This window comes from Sturnira hondurensis, unplaced genomic scaffold (assembly GCF_014824575.4).
Source record: "Sturnira hondurensis isolate 20B ecotype Veracruz unplaced genomic scaffold, ASM1482457v3 Scaffold0007797, whole genome shotgun sequence".
Taxonomy (NCBI): domain Eukaryota; kingdom Metazoa; phylum Chordata; class Mammalia; order Chiroptera; family Phyllostomidae; genus Sturnira; species Sturnira hondurensis.
The window spans coordinates 1,353,976-1,371,782 of NW_028080428.1; the positions used below are offsets into that span (position 1 = coordinate 1,353,976).

Consider the following 17,807-nt stretch of genomic DNA (forward strand, 5'->3'; position numbering starts at 1 on the left):
CTCTCCCCTCTGCCAGCTGGTCTTGGGAGACAGACTCAAATGGCTGGGGAGGGGGGTGGGGAGACACCGGCACAGGCTCACTCGGGCCCCCTGGGTCACGCGGTCATGAGAACCAGACCATCACAGAACACACTGCACTCCCGGGGTCTTCCTGAAAGACTGTTCCCATCCTCCCTGGGCATCTGGAACCACCTCCTACACCCGATGGATATGAGCAGCTTCATGGCACTGGGGGTGGGGATAGGGCAGCTCACAGATGTGGCAGTGATTGGGGACTGGAGAGTTGGGGAGTGGGATGTGCAGCTGTGGCTCACTTGGAAACCTACACCCCATCCCATCCCCACCTGTGGGTCCAGTTCTCCTAGAACCTGGGAAAGCCGCGCGTGCACACACAGAGAACCATGCACGCATGCAGCATCTCTCCTCAGAGGCAGTAAAGCAGGGAAACTGAGGCTGGGCCTGCCTAACAAAGTACTAGCAAGCCCCACCCATCCCCCACCCACTGCTGACAACATCTCAGGATCTGAGTGCTCGTCTGCTCCCACGAACGTGAGGGGAACAGCCGCTGCTCCTCAGCACTATTGTTAGTAGTAACATCACCTAGCAGAGTGTCAGCCCCTTGGACGCCTCCGAGGGTTTCTCCCCATGAGGCTCAGCTGGGCAGGGAAGGTGGTCAAGGAGCAAGTGCAGCCTGGGAGCCGGGCAGGCAGAGGGCCAGCCAGGGCAGCCGGAAGGCAGGACACCTGGGTTTCCCAGAAGGCAGCCGAGCTCAGAGCCCTGTACTCCGGGGGAGCGGCAGCTCCCCAGAGCTGCTCCCGACGTGAAGTCGGTTGTCACTTCTGTTAAAGTCATTAATTCCTAATTCCCCAATTACCTCATTAGGCGGCGGTGGGGAGAACGCGGCCGCTCCTACAGCAAATAATTATGGGAGTCAAAATTAATTTGGCAAAGTAGAGCGACGCTTTATTAGAAACGTCAAATTGCTTTTCTCTTATTTTGCTGCCGCCTCCCCACTCTCTGCGAGCTGCTAATGACGCTGTGGTGGGAGCTGATGTGTCACCAGGGGGGAGGGAGCTTGGGGGCTGCTCCCCAGGGCCTGCAGCCCATCTGGCGCCCAACTCTCCCCCGGGAGCTGGCCTTCTCTGGTGGCTCCTGCATTTCCTCCAGGGCCCCCACCCTCATCGGGCTCCCCATCCGAGCACCAGGCACCCGTTCCTCCCTGCCCTCAGCAGCACCAGGCACCAGGCACCAATAACCCTGCACCAGGCAAGGTGTGGGGGCAACTAATGGGAAGGGAAAGGAGACCTCTTCTCCTAGCACTCTGCTCCCCCTACCCTTTCTCCTTGGCACTTGCCCTAAACCTACAGGCAGAGAGACACACAGAGGGTGTCCAAGAGGCAGACACAGAATGCACGTGGATCAGCACATCCAGGGGGGTGACCACAGACGACATCAGCCAACACAGGGGCATCAGCTGACACTGAGTGCTGCCCAAGGGCCGGGTGATGTCCTAGGTGCCTCACGTACGCGGTCTCGTTTGAGCCTCCCAGCATCCTTCTGCCCTCCAGTCATGTCACTACACAGATGAGAACTCCGAGGCTCGGAGAGGGGAGGGGGCTGCACAAAGGCAGAGCAAGGAAGTGGCAGAGCTGGGACCCAAGCCCAGGCTCCCCGCTCCAAAGCCACACATAGCCTCTCACATGGCCCACACATGGGGACTGGGGAGCAAGAATAGCAGCCCCTAGTCCCAGAAAGGGGCACAGAAGCAGAGTCCCACCTGCCCTGTGTGGCCAGGAGACAGAAACAACAGCAGACAGCACTCCGCCAGGGAATGCAAATATGAAGCGACATACCTGCCACAAACACAGTCTTTTTCTTCATCCCTCATGGTACCCCACGGTCACACCCTCACTCCTGACACAGTCCCCATGCCCCCGTGGTCACTCACACACACTCTCTCGCTTGCCCGGGCATGGAACTCCGGGGCTGTCTCCCCAGGCTACTCTTCGCGCTGCACCCCTTTCCTCTGCCCACCCAGCCCGCTCTCCTCCCGCGCAGCACCCAATAGCTGCCACTTCCACTGCAGCTCCACTCTGCCCACAGGACATCTCTCCTCACACCTCCCTCCTTTGCTCCCTGGTGTTGGGGGAAGGGTGTGCGGCCATGGGACCCTAGGAAGCTGCTGTGTAAAGCGGGTCCAGTAGCCACCGCCCTAATCAGATGGGGATGGCAGGAGCCCAAATAAACCTGCTCCTTGGCTTCCCTGCTGCCCTTAAAGCCCTGGGACTCCCTCGTGGACCTTTCCAGCACACAGAGCCTGGCCTGCCTGCTCCCCGCTCCCAGCTCGGGGGTCCTGGCCGGGTCAGTGTGGGGGCTGTGGGCACGGAAAGGAGGGGCAGTAAAGGGCTGTATAGGTGGAAAAAGAGACTAAGGTCAGAGCCCCAGGGCTGAAGCCATGGGGAGGAGACAGGGGAGAGGCTGAGCGCAAAAACAAAAAGAAGCCAGGCCAGAGGCCACAGGGAAGAGTATAGGTCAGAACCAGAGACGGGAAAGAGCAGGAGAAGAACAGGGCTTGCCTGAAAACTCGGTCTAGGGTGAAAACCATGAGGACAGGAGTGGCGGGCATGGCAGGAGGCCCCGAGGGAGGCACTGGGAAGGAGTGGAGGTGGAGAGAGGAAGCAGGCCCTGGGAGGAGGTGGGCAGAGAAAGGCAGAGTGGGGGCCAGAGGTCAAGGTGGAGATGTGGCGCTGGGTCTAGAGGTCAAAGCAGAGTGAGCACAGCCAGAGGGTCTGTAGGGGTGGCAGGCTCAGAGGCGGCTGGGAAAGCAAAGGTCATAGAAACAGAGGTCAAAGGCGGGGCAGAGGCAGGGTGAGAATTTGAATATGATGCAAAGCACTAGGGTGGGCTGCTTGGGACAGAGAGGAGGAAGGAGGGCGGCAGGGACAGGTGCAGGACACAGAGGCCGCCACGGGCATTCTAGGAGTGAACAGGCAGCAGCCCAGGGCAGCCACTGACTTGGGGATATTTCTGAAGGCTGCGAAATGGCCTGGAAGACTCAAGGAGGCCCTTAACTGCATTTGGAAAGGTCAGAAGACACAGGTGGCCTCTAGGAGTGCAGCACGGGGCACTTCCAATCAGCAGGGTGACTCTGGGGGTCTCATGAATAACCAGGAAGGGAAGGGGTCGCAGAGGCAGAGCTACTGAAACTCCAGGAATCGGGGAACAGAGGTTCCAAGGGCTTTGCTCAAGGGGAAGATTTGAGGGGCTGACCCCACGGCAATGGAGGGATGGGTTGGGTTTGGGGTAAAGGGGCTGGAGTGTCAGAGGCCAGGGCCCTGGGTCCTTACGATATGCAGCTGCAGGTAGTCTCCGAGGCCCGAGGCGCTGTCCACCCGCACCAGCACAGCGCTCCGCTGGTGCGTGCTGAAGCCCACGGCCAGGCGGTCCATCCTCGTGCTCGGCCGGTCATTGGGGGGCCACGTGTAGGTGATGAGCGCTCCCCCCTTCCCAAAGATGTATGTGGTCCCGGCTGTGGAGAGAAGGAAAGGGAGAGGGAGACGTGACATCAGGAGGGCAGACCAGCAGGCCCCCAGGGCCAGGACGAGAGCACTGGGACCCCACGTTCAGGGCGAGGAGCCGCAGCCTGGGTGCCCACAGCAGCCCCAGGCGCTGCAGTCCCGGGAGCTGGTTGGCAGGCGGGTGCCCGGGTGAGAGCTGTGCACACGCAGGGACAGACGTAGCTGCCTCATCCAGAACTCTGCCTTAATTACAGCAGAACAGAGGTAACAGAGGGAGTGCGACAGAGACAGCGAGCCCACAGAGAGGTTGCAGGCGGACCAGAAGGACTTCTGGGGGCAGGGAGGACCCACGGGGCCTGAGCCTGACCCACTCAGCTTCTCCCAGGGCTGGCAGAGAGGACAGATCCAAGGTGTGTGCCTCAGTGGGGCCAGAGCCCAGCAGGCGCCCCGGCAAAGGGAGCCCCAGGCGAGGGCAGGAGGAGCAGCAGGGGCTGCGTTCCATCCTGACTCACTGCACTAGGCTGGCCCCCTTCCAACACCTGCCCCCACCTCACCCAGCCCCTCTAAATCCTGGTCCCAGTCTGCCCAGCAGTCCCTGCTTCTACTCACAACTAGGGGGCTGCCTGGGTCCCCAAACAAGGGGGTCTTGGAGCCCTGCCCAGAAAAGAAGAGACAGACATGGGAGTTGGGGAGGCGGCTGAGACTGACAGCCAGAGGAAGAAGAAGGCAGAGAGACAGATGGACAGAGAGGGACAGAGAGGGGTGTAGGTGAGAGAAAGCAGGAGAGTGGGAGCCCGAGATGAAGGCTCCTTCCCCCTGCCCCCCCCACCTCTCTCCCGTCTCCTCTTCTCCATCAGGCTGCCGGGGGCGGGTGTGAGGTCCCTAACGATCTCAGCCCCAAAATAGACCCCATTAGTCTCCATGTTCCCTCCTGCAGCGGACTGGGTTCCCTAGGGGTAGCGGGTGGGGGGCTGGTCACCCAGTCTCCAGGAAGGGAGCCTTATGCAGAAGGCCTGGAGGACCCGTGCTCTGGGGCCTTCAGAGAAGGGAGACAACAATCCTGCATTCTTTAGAACCCAAATGGAGCAGATGAGAGTCATAAAATGCTTAATTAAATAATTAGCTACTAATGACTCCTCTCAAAGCATTTCTTGGGGGGGAGAGGGGTTCAAGGGGGATTTGTCCAGAGAGAAAGAGAGGGGCAGATGGGGCCAGAGGGCAAAAGCCTGGAGTAGACTGGGAGAAAAGTGGGGCCTGGGAGGTGGCAGAGCTCTGGGTGGGATGGAAAACCTGGTCCAGGAGCTGGGCTCTGGGTTGGGGGGGGGAGGAGCAGACCTGCTCTGCCAAGGTGGTAGCCCAGCTGCTAGCACTCGGGCTGGGCCCCTCAAGCACCTCCAGGTCTCTCCCCCCAGGGGCTCAGCAGCCCCCCTGTAGCCAGGCAACATAGTTGAGGGATAGGGGGCTCTAGCCCAGGAAGTTCCCAGGGACCCCCAAAAGAGCGGACTCCCAAGAGCTTTGGAGGGAGGCACCATCTTCTGTCCCAGGGAGGGCTGAGGAGGGCCAGCTGTAGCCTGGGTCCTGGCGACGCAGTGGGGCCAGCAGCGCCCTGGGCTTAGGGGCAGCAGGAGCTGCCCCCCAGAGAGCTGTGGCGATGCCCTCCATCTCCTCAGGCAGGGCCAGAGAGGAGAGAGGATCCCGGGGGCAGGACAGGGGTGAGAGAACCAACCACCTTGACGTCTAATAACTGACATCTTCCCACAGTGCGTGCCCAGAAAGCACCTCTCACACCTCTCACCGAAGGGGTAAGGCACCCCTCCTACTCTATCCCACTGAAGGGCCAGTGCTGAGAGTTGATTCCTCAGCACGAGACGCCCCCAAGACTAGGGTGGAGAGCTGGATGGGAGCAGGGTACAGAGGGAGCTGCACCCCCACCCAGGGTGGGCCACCTGCCTGGAGAGGGCAGGGCCTGAAGGCCAGAAGTAGGGTACACTTCCACCAGTAGTGAGTCCCTCCACTCCCAATGCAGCACTCTGGAAAATCAGCTGTTTCCATGGCAACCGTAATACCCAGGGTCCTCCCTACTCCCTCCACTTACTCACAACCGCGTGGCCAAATTTGGGGCTGGAGAGGAACAGGGGAGCTAAGATGCTGACCTTCCTCCACAACCCCTCGACCTCCCTCACCAGAGACTGCTACCTCTTCATCCCCTGGGCTCCGGGGTCTCCCAGGGAGACGAAGGAAGGGCTTATGGGGCTTCTTGGGCCCTCAAACCAGCAATGGAAATGCCATCTACTTGGGGCCTGCTCCCAATCTCCCAGGTCAAGGGGGAAGGAGGCTCTTTCTCCTCACTCAACCCCTCTGGGAGCCCACACTGCACACTACCCTGGGGCAAGCCCTGCCTGAGCCCAGGGAGGGCCTGAGGGGCAGGCAGTCAGATGTCCCACTGGGCAGTGAGGCCCAAAGGACCAGAGTTGGAGTCAGCACTGCGAGCCCCAGGCCCCACAACACACATGCCTGGTGACACACCTGCAGGCCCCACACCAACACACAGGCAGAGACGCACCAAGCTGCACACAAAGACCTGGCCTGGAGAGGCAGACCCCCCCACAGGAGACACGAAGCACCCGGCACCCTGGCGGTGAGCACACAAAGGCGGGGTGGGCGGCGAGGGCAGGGGCTGGCACATGCAGGGCAGGAGGGCGCATGGTCCCGCCCCTGAGACCCAGGGCGCATGGGCCACCTGCCCACGGCCTCCCCATTTCCCAGCTCCAGAGCCAGGCCTCCCCGGGGATTTATGACCCAACTGGTCCCACAATGCAGCCAGTTGATTAAGCTGGGCGAACCTGTAAAAGCCTAAGGGCATTTATTACACTGGGGGCAGGGAAAGATCCAGTGGAGAGACATACTTCCAGGGCCGAGGACATGAAGGATGAATGGTTTATGGGGCTGGGGCGGCAGTAATTACCCTGGAGAGACATTTCTCTCCCCAGCGCCAAGATCCCGCCAGAGGGTGCAGAAGTCAGGTAGAGAGGACAGCTGGACTGGGGGGGCACGGACAGTGTTCTGCCAAGTGCCCCTGGTGGGACCCTCCTGGGCCTCCGGGGCCTCTCGCCTCTGGCCCCGCAGGCTGTCCTCTGCCCTGACCACCAGACAGAGTCCTAGGGGGAGGCACAGAGATAGGACATCCAGGTCTCCACGCCACATCTAGAACCTCGGGAAGGTTCTGGAAGGGGCTACGGAGTCAAGAGGGGCCTAAGCCAAGACGCAGGTGTTGCGCTGGAGTGGTCCAGACCACTGGTTTTGATCTCCCCAGGAAGCCTCTGGTGAGCGACATCACGCATCATAGTTCGGGGCTGCCGCACACCCTTGAGGCCCAAGACAGAAGCGCTCTGGTCCTCCACCCAAGGGCCTAGCGCTGGCACCTTCTGCCCACACCCAACAGAGTCCCTTCAAAGCCTCCTAGACCCAGAAAGTCACTGATCCAGTAAAACACTCTAAACGATCAAGAGTCTTCCATGGAGTTCCCACACACCTGCGCGCTAGAGAAAAACGGCCAACCATTAGTGATGGTTAGCTAACCCAGACCCAAACAACACAATTATCCCGTGTAAACACCCCGTGCGCAATGCTCCCGTGGTTAAAACTGCATGTGCAGACCCTCCAGCTGCCCATCCTCCTGCAGCAACATGAGCCATGACAGAAATCTCCTTGTAGATCTAGAATCACAAGAGAACAGAAAGTCCCACGCAATCCAGAAAAGCCATGCTCCTAGGTGCCCCCGGGCCACCCCCGCTCTCGTACCCAGAGCCTCACAACCCAGGGGTACGTCCACAAATGCAATTTCCAGGCTCAGCCCTCCCCTGATCTAGAATCCCAGCGCAACAGCCCCTTCAATGTGCGAGCCCATTCCTGGCCATAAACCATCCAGTCAGAAATCCAAGGTAACACACTCACATCCAGAATCCAAATAAATGCCAGCCCTCTTTATTAGCCAGAGGGATGAATCCAGAACCCCTGGAAGCTACTGACCCAGAGCTGAGCTGGGAGCGACCCCTCCATCCCTGGCTTCGGAGGGGACCAGAAACGAAGGTCGGAGGCTGAGAAGCTCCTCAAAGACTGAAACCAATGTTGGGGCCAGGGACCAGGAGAGTGTCACCTCTCAGGCCACTTTTAGGGCCCAGGCGTCCTGGTCCCCCTGAGCCTAGACCAACACCAGGTGCCGGAGTGTCTGGGGGCATCTGGAGAGTGGGAGGGGTGTTATGTAATGGGGGCCTGGGAGGGGTGGGGGTCGGAAGGGTCAGTGGAGGAAAGGATGAAGGGGAGGAGGAAGGGAGGCCAGAAAAAACACGGCGAGACCCCAGGGGGGGAGTGGAGCGGCAGACCCACAAGCAGAGGCTCCCACACTGGGGGCGGGCACTAAGGAGACACTGGGACAGGGAGGACAGGTCTCCCCTGGCCTAGAAAGGTCTCCCAAGTTGGCCTCTTCCTCCAGCCAGGCCTGAGGCCCTAAGAGAAACCTGTCCTCTGCCACCCCCACCCCATGGCTAAGGTGAGCAGAGGTGGGGTTCAGCCATGGCAGGTAGGCTCCTCCCTACTCTTCTCTCTGCCCTCTGACCCTCCTTCCTCTCACGGGCCCAGCCCCGCCCGGGCCCCTCCACTCAGTCTCCCACCACCTTCCATCCCTGTCCTGGGTGCCCTCCAGCTCCTCCTCTGCTTGCACGTGGCGCTGGGCAGACATCAGCCCTCTCGGGGGCATTCTCTTCCTCTGCCCAGCAAGGGGGTAGCCATCTCTGAGACAATCCCAACACCAACATACCATAGGGTCCCCCACTAATGCTCTTTCCTCCATTTTCTCTCCTTTTTCCGTTCTTTCCAACCTGACTCCAGAGCCCAGGCCCCTCCTTCTAATCTGCTCATCTCCCTGGGCCAGTGCCTCTCCCCTCCTCTTTGACCAACTCTCCTCTCCAACCCACAACGCTCTCCTCCAACACCCCCGCCGCACCCCTCTTCTCTCACCCCGCTGTGCCTCTCCCCATGGCTCAGAAAGACCATGTCTTCTCTGGGTCCCTTTGGGAGCAACACTGGGCCTGACGGGAGCCCAAGGGGACAATGAAGAGGAGGGAAAAAGGCGCAGAGGACCACGGAACTCACGGGAAGAACCAGAGTGAGGTGTGGGGTGGACAAGCGGAAGAAAAGGAAGAGATGGGACGATGCTGCGTGGTGAGGGGCCTCGCCGGGACAGAGGGGGGACCAGACAAAACTCTGCTGGGGCAGAAAGAAGAGTGCAATGAAGAGGAGACTGGAAGGGGCCACTCCTGGGAATCGGATGAAGAGAGAATAGAGACATAGAAAATGAGAGAAAGATGAAGTAGAAGAAAAGCAAGGAAGAGTAAAAAGGGGTGGGAAGTGATGGGGAACGAAGACTGGAAAGCGAGGATGAACAGATGAAGACCAATAATGGGGGGCAGGGGCAGAGACGAGTGCAGAAATGGAGGCCATGATGGGCCTCAATGGGAAGGGACGAGGACACAGCCACAGAAGATGACGGAGGAACAGAAATGAGCGAAAAAATGAGAGGTGATGGGTGAGCAGGAATGGGAGGTGGTGGGAGCACAGGCGTTGGAAGCAGCGAGGGTGCAGAGGGGCGGCTGGTGAAGGTGTGGTTAGGAGAGATGACGGGGTCGAGGTAAAAGATGCCAGGGGCATGAAGGCGTCCGAGCGCCCAGATGGGAGGCGATGGGGCTACAGAGATGGGAGGTGACCAGAGTCCCGGGTTGGAAAGCGATGAAGGTACAGGAATGGGGAGTATTGGGGGACTGAGACGGGGCCAGAGACGGAAGTGACAGCGCATGAAGATGGGAGGTGACGGAGGCGGAAGTGGGAGGCGATGAGCGGTTCGGGAGGTAAAGACTTGCAGAGGCGGGAGGTGAGGGAGGCAGAGGAACGGGCGCAAGGGGCCCATGAAGGTGCCGGCAGGGCCCACAGGTGGGAGGTGACGCGGTGCACAGAGAGGGGAAGTGATGAGCGGGCTCAAGGGGCATCGGAAGGTCTGCGGGATGGGCGGTGACGGGAACTCCTCGATGGCCTGTGAAGGAGAGACTGAAATGGAACATGACCGAGTGCCGTGGAAATGAAATAGAACGTGAAGAAGGACAGACATGGGAGTGACGGGGAGCACAGAGAGTGGAAATCACGGGGGTGTGGTGGGGGAGGCGTGGAGAACGTGGGGCTGGAGATGGAAGGCGGTGGGTGCAGAGACTGGAAGAGATGGCAGGCAGGCGAAGGACCTGGAGGGCCCAGGATGTGAGGTGATGAGGGGACTGAGATGGGAGGGCATGGTGGGCAGAAACCAGAAGAGGTGACAGAGGTCAGAAGTGGAAGGGGGTGGGGGTGGAGAGCAAAGGTGAAGTAGGTTTTGAGTTGGAAGGGCAGAGGGCTGAGGTGAGGTGACAGCGGAGGTGACAGGAGCGGAAAGCAATGGGGACTGACACCAGGTGAGGGAGAGCATGGGGAGGGCAGCTCCAAGCCACAGGGCCACAGAGGTAAGAGGTGCTGGCGACCAGCAGCGGACAGCAGGCGTGGGGCAGAGACGCAGGCGTGTGGGCAGGCGAAGCCGGAGAGGAAGGCAGTGAGGCCGAGAGGAGGATGGGACAATGGAGGGAGGACTGGCAGGTGGTGGTGGAAGGACAGTGATGGGGAAGAAGGGAAGGTTGCTGGGGGGACGGGGTGAGACAGAGGTAGTAGGTGAGACATGAGCGAGGAAGAGATGGGACATGTCAGAGGCAGAGCTGACAGATGGGCACAGAGGTGGCAGAGTGGTTACAGGGGGACAAAGCAGGGGGACAAAGGTAAGAAGATAACGGGGTACACAGATGCTAGAGCAGCAACGGGAAGGTGAGGGTGAGGTGGAGGTAAGCCAGATGGAGAGAGAAGCGGTGGAGACGCAGGAAGTGATGAGGAAGAGAGCCTGGGGAAGGGAGAGCTGGACGATGGGGAAGGGACAGAGACAGGGAGGTGATGGGGGACGGAAACATAACGGTGATAACTAGCCAGAGTGCGGGAGAAGGAGGGGAAGGGGAGGCAAAGAATGAAAGTGGTGAAGACAGAGATGAGGTGATAAAGAGATGGGGGGCAGGGTTGTGAGGAAGAGGCGAGGGTGGGGCTGAGAAGATGGGAGCTGGAGATGCGAGGTGAGGGGGCGCGGGCCGCAAAGCAGAAGGACTGGGCCTGGGGCACACAGGCTGGGGTGCGGCCCGCGGGGGCCCTGGGGGGCCAGGGCGGTGCACACCGGCTGTCCGGGGGCCGGCCGGCCGATGGGCCCCGGCACAGCCCGCCACTTACCGTGCCCGCCGCGGGTGAGGAAGGGCATGCGGTTGATGGCGATGGGCACGGTGCCGTGCTTGCTGTGGAAGTGGTGGACGTGGTGGGTGNCGCAAAGCAGAAGGACTGGGCCTGGGGCACACAGGCTGGGGTGCGGCCCGCGGGGGCCCTGGGGGGCCAGGGTGGTGCACACCGGCTGTCCGGGGACCGGCCGGCCGATGGGCCCCGGCACAGCCCGCCACTTACCGTGCCCGCCGCGGGTGAGGAAGGGCATGCGGTTGATGGCGATGGGCACGGTGCCGTGCTTGCTGTGGAAGTGGTGGACGTGGTGGGTGGTGCTGAGGCTGGAGGAGACCCGGGCCCCGTCGGCCGCCCCGAGCAGCAGCAGCAGCAGCAGTAGCGGCAGCAGAGGTGGCGGCGGCGGGGGCCCGGCTAGGGCGGGGGGGCAGCGCGGGCACCCCCCCGGCCCGCTCCCCCCGGGGGGCATTTCGGCCCGGGGGCGGCCGCCTCACAGCCCCATGGCCGGGGGCGGGGACGCGGGGCTGCGAAGCCCCGCGAAGCCCCCCTCCGGCTCCGAGCCCCGGGAGGGGGGGTAGGGGTGAAGAGAAGGAAAACCAGAGCCCAAGCCTCGGTCCGGAGCCAATGAAATCAACCGGATCCCGCCGGGGAACCCGGGGTCTGCAGAACGGCAACGCCAAGGTCCAGAACGCCTGGGTCCATCGCGAGAAGCTAAGGGTCTCCCCGCATCCCGGCGGGGTCGGGGCGGCACAGAAGGCCGTCAGAAACCCGGGGGAGCGCCTAAGGGAGGGGGCATAGTTCCGGGTGGAGAGGTGGGGAAGGCGAGGGGGCCAAGCAGGGAGGGGACCGGGCGGGGGGGGGGAATCCTGCGGAAAAATCGAGCTGGGGAGGGACTGAAGCAGAGAATCGGGAACCCGACGGAGACTAGGGCCGGCCGCGCGGCTGCCGCCGCTGCGGCCCGACGGAGGCCCGCGCAAAGGAGGGAGCGGCCAGGGGGGAGGAGGGGCGGGGGAAGGGGGAAGGGAAGCAAATCCGGGTGAGGGGGGAATGGAATGGAGGGAGGGGAGAGGAGAGGAGGGGAGCAGGGCTGAGCAGAGGAAAGGCGCGAGCCTGCGAGATTCCGGCGGAGCGATGGAGGCAGCGGAGTGTTGCTGCAGAGGCAGAGAGGCTGGAAGGGAGAGGGAGGAGGGAGACAAGGAGGCAGGAAAGGAGGAAGTGGAGAGGGGAGGGGAGTGGGAGCGCGGGAGGAGGAGGGAGCAGGGCGGAGGGACCGGAGCGGCTCCCGGTCTGCGGGCGGCGCTGGACAGCTCCGGCGCGCGTCACCTGGCTAGCCCGCTCGGCGCTCGCCTCTCCTCAGCGCGCGCTCCGCCTCTCCCTCGCGCCGGGGCACGCGCGCCCCTCCCGCCCCTTCCGAAGAAGGGGCCTTGCTGAATAATTGAACAGGTCTGAGGCTAGCAAGAGAGGCGGCTTTCTTCCTCCTCCTCCCCTCCCCCGCCCCGCACCTGGACGAACCCCAATAGTGCTTGCTGGTTTGGCGTGCAGAGATGTGGCTGCCAGACACCTCTCCACGCACCCCTCAGAACACACGTGCGCGCTAGGATGTGCATGGGCCTGGAAATAGAGACACACGTGCCCATACAGGCATCAGTGTGTGCGCATGCACACATAGGCTGAGACACATACATGCATACATATGCTCATAGAGACTGGCACATGAACTCACACTCAGCCGAGCATATGCACATGGTCACAGAGGCATACACAGGCACACATACATGTTTGTCACAGGCAATGAATGGCCAAGTACACACAGACAGCTGCTGCAGGCTCACCCCCCAAAACCAGGGTCATCCATATGCACACACTCAAAAATACTCAGGAGTAAGACACAGCACACACGGAAGTCTCCTCACCACCTCCCTAAGGGGCAGCCCCTAACCTCCTGAACACTCCTCCTGGACTCCTCCAACCCCTCCTCTCCACTCTCCCTGCTCCTCCCCCAGCCTCAACCTCTCCCTCTGAGGAGAGTTTCCAGGACACCTGTCCACTGAGTGTCCCACTTGGGACAAAACCCTTCCTGGGACGTTTATGTCCAGCTGAGAAAGTCACCTCTGCTAGGTGTGCCTCCACTGGGATCTGCCCCCCAGACTTTTGGGGGTCTCTGGGAAGCACCTGTCATAGCCCAGGACGTAAGTGCAGGCAGGCTCCCTTCCCTTCCCGTCATCTGGATGTCACCTCTGCACCATCAGCTTGGGTTCTGCCCAGAGGATGCTCTGCTAGGTCTTGGGAGCGGGGAGTAGAAAAGTGGGAAAAGAGGGAGGGGAGGTGGAGATAGACCCTCGAAGGAGTCAGGAAGATAGGGTAGTAGGGTGAGAAATGGTGAAGAGGGGGCAAAAGGGAGTAGGGGAACAGGAGAAAGGTGGAGGAGAAGGGGGGAGAAAAGGGCAGCTCCTGCTTATTGACTCTGAATTCCATCTGGGAGCAGAAAGTGTCACCAGGAGCCCCACGCCTGCTGCACGCAGCTCCTGGATGGTGTCAGGACCCGGGACTCATGACCCTTTGTGGGTCCCTACCCTTGCTAGATGCCAGGACCCCTTTTGACAGTGGCCCTTTGGAAGTGAAGAAAGAGTCCTCAGAGGTACCCAAGAGGAGGGTCCGAAGTGGTGTGTGGCCCCTGGAGGGAGGAGAGACTGCACAAAGGCTGGACACGTCCCCCCCAAGACTTGTCCTCCTGCCCTCTCCATCCCATGCTTGTGCCCCGGGCTCTGAAATATAGACTGACACAGCTCTGAGCAGGCAGAAAATTTATGGTCCCAGAGGGAAGGAGGGAGGAGCCGGTAGCAGAGGAGAGGAAGGGAAACCGCCTAGAGGCCAATCAATATCAGTGAGTGGGAAGTGGAGCGAGTTGGAGGGGGGTGACACTGGGGAGTGTGGGGGGAGACAGAGGGTAAAAAAGAAGGGAGACAGAGGTGTACGAGAGATCAATAGAGGCTGCAGAGAGGAACAGAGCAAATGGAGAGATGAGAAACAGCGGGGCAGAGACGGTGACGGCCTGACGGCCTGGGGGAGGCCTGAGACAGGCTCTGAGAGACAGAGCAGCAAGCAGGCCCAAGGGGAGCCCCTTGGCCTGGAACCTCAGTCCTGGGGCTTCAGCTGCATGTAAGGAAGTATCTCTCCTTTTGGCTCCCTTCCCCTCTCACTGCCTATTGTCTTATTCACCCTCTCCACTTCCCTTTCTCATGGAGGAGATGGGTCCTCGCCCTTTGAGCTCTCTCCTACCTCCCAGAACAGACTCCTGAGCCTAAAAGGGACACAGAGATCCCTTCACCACCAGCCCAGTTTAGTTCCCACATCACAGATGGAGAAACCGAGGCCATAAATAGGGAGACGTTGGTCTGCATGTTGGACCTCTTTCATCTCAGCCTCAACCCACCCCACACCCTCGCCCCAGCCAGCTCCACACCCCAACCTCACCCTCCGAGGACAGGGTCAGGCTCTCTCCACCCTGGCCATTCCCACCCATGTCCCTCTCTTCGGGTGAAGAGCCCTTTGGTGCCCAGTGCTGCCCCCAGGACCTTCACTCTCAAGGGCTGGGTTGGGGACAACTGAACAGGCCTGGGCCTGTTTCCTGCTTGATGTTGAGCTTCAGTGGGGCCTCAAGAAGACCAGTCCCAAAGAGACAGCATGAACACGAAGCAGTGCCAACAGGGAGAACCAGGAGGAGGGGCAACCCCGAGAGAAGAAGGGGGCTGTGGCTTGGAAAGCCCTGGCAGAGTCCCCGACTCTCAGACGCCTGCCCCGTCCTTCAGCGCAGAGAGCTCAGGGGAGCCCCAGGGCCAGGGTTCGGAGGCTCCCAGGTCACACCCACCTTGTTTCTACGCCCACGGCTCTGCCGCCAGACTGCAGACCAGGGTTCCTGCGCGGTGCCACCTGCCCAGCCCCGCCCCCCCCACCTGGAACCAAAGAAATCCCAACCTCTCTTCCCTGCTGAAAGATGGGGTGATTCCCTAAACCGGCATTCGTTTCTAGGCCCCCTTCCAGAAGGTTCCACCATGAAGCAGAGTAGCGACCATGGGCAGCAGTGCTTCTCGGTCCTGATCCCCTGCACCCTCAGCAAGCCAGGCCCACCGCCCGCACCACCAGCACCCTGTGCCTGCGGGTTCCCCCGGGCTCTACCACCCGCACCCCGGCTTAGGGCAAGGAACCAAGGTCTGCTTCCTTGTGAGTTCAATAGGATGGTTGGTCTCCAGCCCACTGCCTTCTCTGAGTAACAAATTATAAGGGCTTTGCAAGCTCCAAAACACTAAACATCAGTGAGGATTGTTATTATTAGCAGCAAAGGTACCACCATCTTCCGATCTGCACCCAGCTGAATGCTCTGGAGAGGAAGGGGCCCCCCCAGCCCCATCTCTATTCCCAGCAGCCAGGGCTGGAATGCCCCTGAGCTGCCCGTTGTCTGGGGGTTTTGGAAAGTACCCAGAATGGCAGGTCAAATGAAGAAAATTCTGGGGGATGGGCAGGGCCCTACCTGAGGGCACAAGGATGGTGTCAAAGGAGATGGGCTGAATATTTTTCCTAGGGAGAAGGAGAACCATGACCCACGCAAGAGCCGGTTCCGGAACCAGTCCACTGCATAAGAAAATCAGGACTCTGCCCAAATGACTGTGGCTTCAAGGTGTGGCACAGCGGCCGAGGTGTGAATCCCCGCTCTTAGCCCCAATCTACTGTTGACTTCCTCCAGAAATCCACTCACCCCTCCATGTGTGTGTGTGTGTGTGTGTGTGTGTGTGTGTGTTTGGGGATCTTTCCTCCCAGGCAGCTGAGTGGTCACCTCCCTGGTCTCTCAGCAGGGCTGACGCCCTAGGAAGGACCACTGAAGCGATGCCTGAGGGAGCAGCCCATTCCCCAGCCCCTGCCCCAGCCTGATCACCCAAAGGGAGCTCCAAACGCCCCTCCAGTAGGAGGCTGCCTCTGCCCCTTTTCTGCCCCAGCCGCCCTCTCCCTGCCAAGCTCTCACCAGCTGCTGGCCACCGGCCACTGGGGACCGGAAACTGCTGCTGAAGCTGTCCTGGGGTGGGGGTAGGGGGTCAAATAATATGCAAGTTGGCAGGTAGATACCCAGCCAGGGAGTAGAAGAAGCAGGCAAGGACACTAGGGAGTGCCCTTGTGGCTCCAAGGGACAACCTGCAGTTGGGGTTCTGGGTGGGGGGAGAGAACAGCACACCCAACGCCCAGGGAAGCCAGCTGTCCAGTGGCCTGGCCTCCTGGGAATCTCCTGAGTCTGCCCTGCAGGGCATGGTCCTCTCCAGGCAGGAGACAATAGGTGTCCACTGCATAATTCTGAGGGCACCAGAGAAAAGGGGGTACAGGTCAACACCAGCCCCCGACCAGGGGCGAGAGTGTGTATGTCTGAGCTACACATACATACAACACAGAAGACCATGGCCAAATTTGCATCAGGAGAGCAACAGAGGCTGCCACCTTCGGTTCTGGGTGAAGGGAGCAGTGTCCCGCCAGCTCAGAACGAAGAAGAGAGTCCATCTATGAACGGGTCGCCCCAGATATTCGGGCAGCAGCCCTCCTGCACAGGCCTGAGAGAAAAGACTGAGAGGGCACAGTAGCCAGCAGCTCCCCTTGGGCTCTCAGGACAAGGAGGGAAGAGGAGGAAGCAGGCATCAAGGCTCTCAGAGACCCTACCCCCTCCCCAGCTGTCCCCAAGGCGAGGAATGGGCCCGGACCTGCCCCTAGCAGCCCCAAGCCTCCCCGGCACTCACGGTCATTGCAGACAGGGCCTCCGTAGGAAGTCATGGTGCAGTCACAGGTGAAGCCATCCCACTGCTGCAAGCAGACGCCCTGGTTGGCACAAGACTCTTCGGTGCAGGTGGTGCTGGGGCCTGGAAGAAGCAGGAGGAAGGAACACACCATGTTCAGCTAAGCCCCCTTCTGCCCAGAAGGTACGGAAGCTTCAGGACCAGGCTGAGAGATCCTCCTCTCAGATCTGCTAGGCTGAAAGGGCCAAGTACTGATGAAGGGGGAGGGGGAGGGGTGGGGAGGGGGAGGGGTGGGGGACGGCTCTAGGACTGCCAGGCTTGGCCTTGAACTGTGATAAGGGGCCAGGGTGGGAGGCAATGAGGACAGCAAGTGACCCTTCACCCCCTGTACCCCTGCTCCAGAGCTGAGGGGCAGGCTTGTGCAAGGCCTGAGCAGAAAGGCCATTTTGCTGCCTTGGTGTGTGTCTGCAGCTGGCCCTCCTACAGCCTGCAGGGTCACACCTAACTCCTCCACCCTGCACTCACCGTCACAGCCCCTCTCCACCTGCCCGATGCGGTGCAGGGCATCAGCGATGAGGTCTGGGAGGCGCCCGTTGAGGTCCACTGAGGCCAGGCAGCCCTGAAAGCCATCCCGGGAGGCCACCAGCTTGGGCAGGTTGCTGAACATATTCTTGCTCAGACCACCAATGTACAACTCCCCTGCAAAGGGAGTGAGGTCAAAAACCTGGGCCTCCCAGTCCCAGTTCCCCTCCCAGGATTTCACATCTGGTTGTCAGATCTTCCTGCACGTGCAGTGTCCCAACCCAGACTCCAGTTTCCTCTACGGAGAGCCAGTGCCTTACACAGCCCCACCCCCACCTCTTTCTTCATCCTTCTCCACCTTGCCATCTGTCGGCTCCTCTCCCAGAGAAGAAGCCCAGATGCAGGGGGTTGGGGAGCTGGGGGGAGATGGGAGGGAGCAGCTGGAGAAAATTGCTCCACGCTCTCTCCCACACATCTGATTCCAGTTCCGGCCTGTAATCAGGCCCTTTCATAGATGTGCAGCCCCAACCCCCTCCCACCCCTGTGCCCCCCTTCCAAAGTCTCCCATCCCCAGAACTCCTTCAGGCCTCCCCCAGCCTCTCCCTACTCTGAGTTCTCTCCTGGCAGGTGGGGTTGAAGCCCAGCTTCGTCTCCCCAA

The 17,807-nt window shown here is 60.8% G+C and overlaps 1 protein-coding gene across 22 annotated transcripts in view; it reads right to left on the reverse strand.

The window, feature by feature from the left end:
- NRXN2 (neurexin 2) overlaps positions 1-17,807 on the reverse strand; it is a 94,089-nt gene that overhangs the window by 22,420 nt on the left and 53,862 nt on the right. For 18 of the 22 annotated variants that reach the window (XM_037053107.1, XM_037053099.1, XM_037053098.1 and 15 more), the window contains 3 exons: positions 17,153-17,326; positions 16,631-16,750; positions 3,348-3,529 (listed from right to left, as the gene is read on the reverse strand). In XM_037053107.1, coding sequence (XP_036909002.1) covers positions 3,348-3,529; positions 16,631-16,750; positions 17,153-17,326 — 476 coding nt within the window. Of the gene's footprint in view, positions 1-3,347; positions 3,530-11,084; positions 12,063-16,630; positions 16,751-17,152; positions 17,327-17,807 lie in introns of those variants that run through there. The other 4 variants (XM_037053104.1, XM_037053101.1, XM_037053103.1 and 1 more) reach the window with 1 other exon arrangement.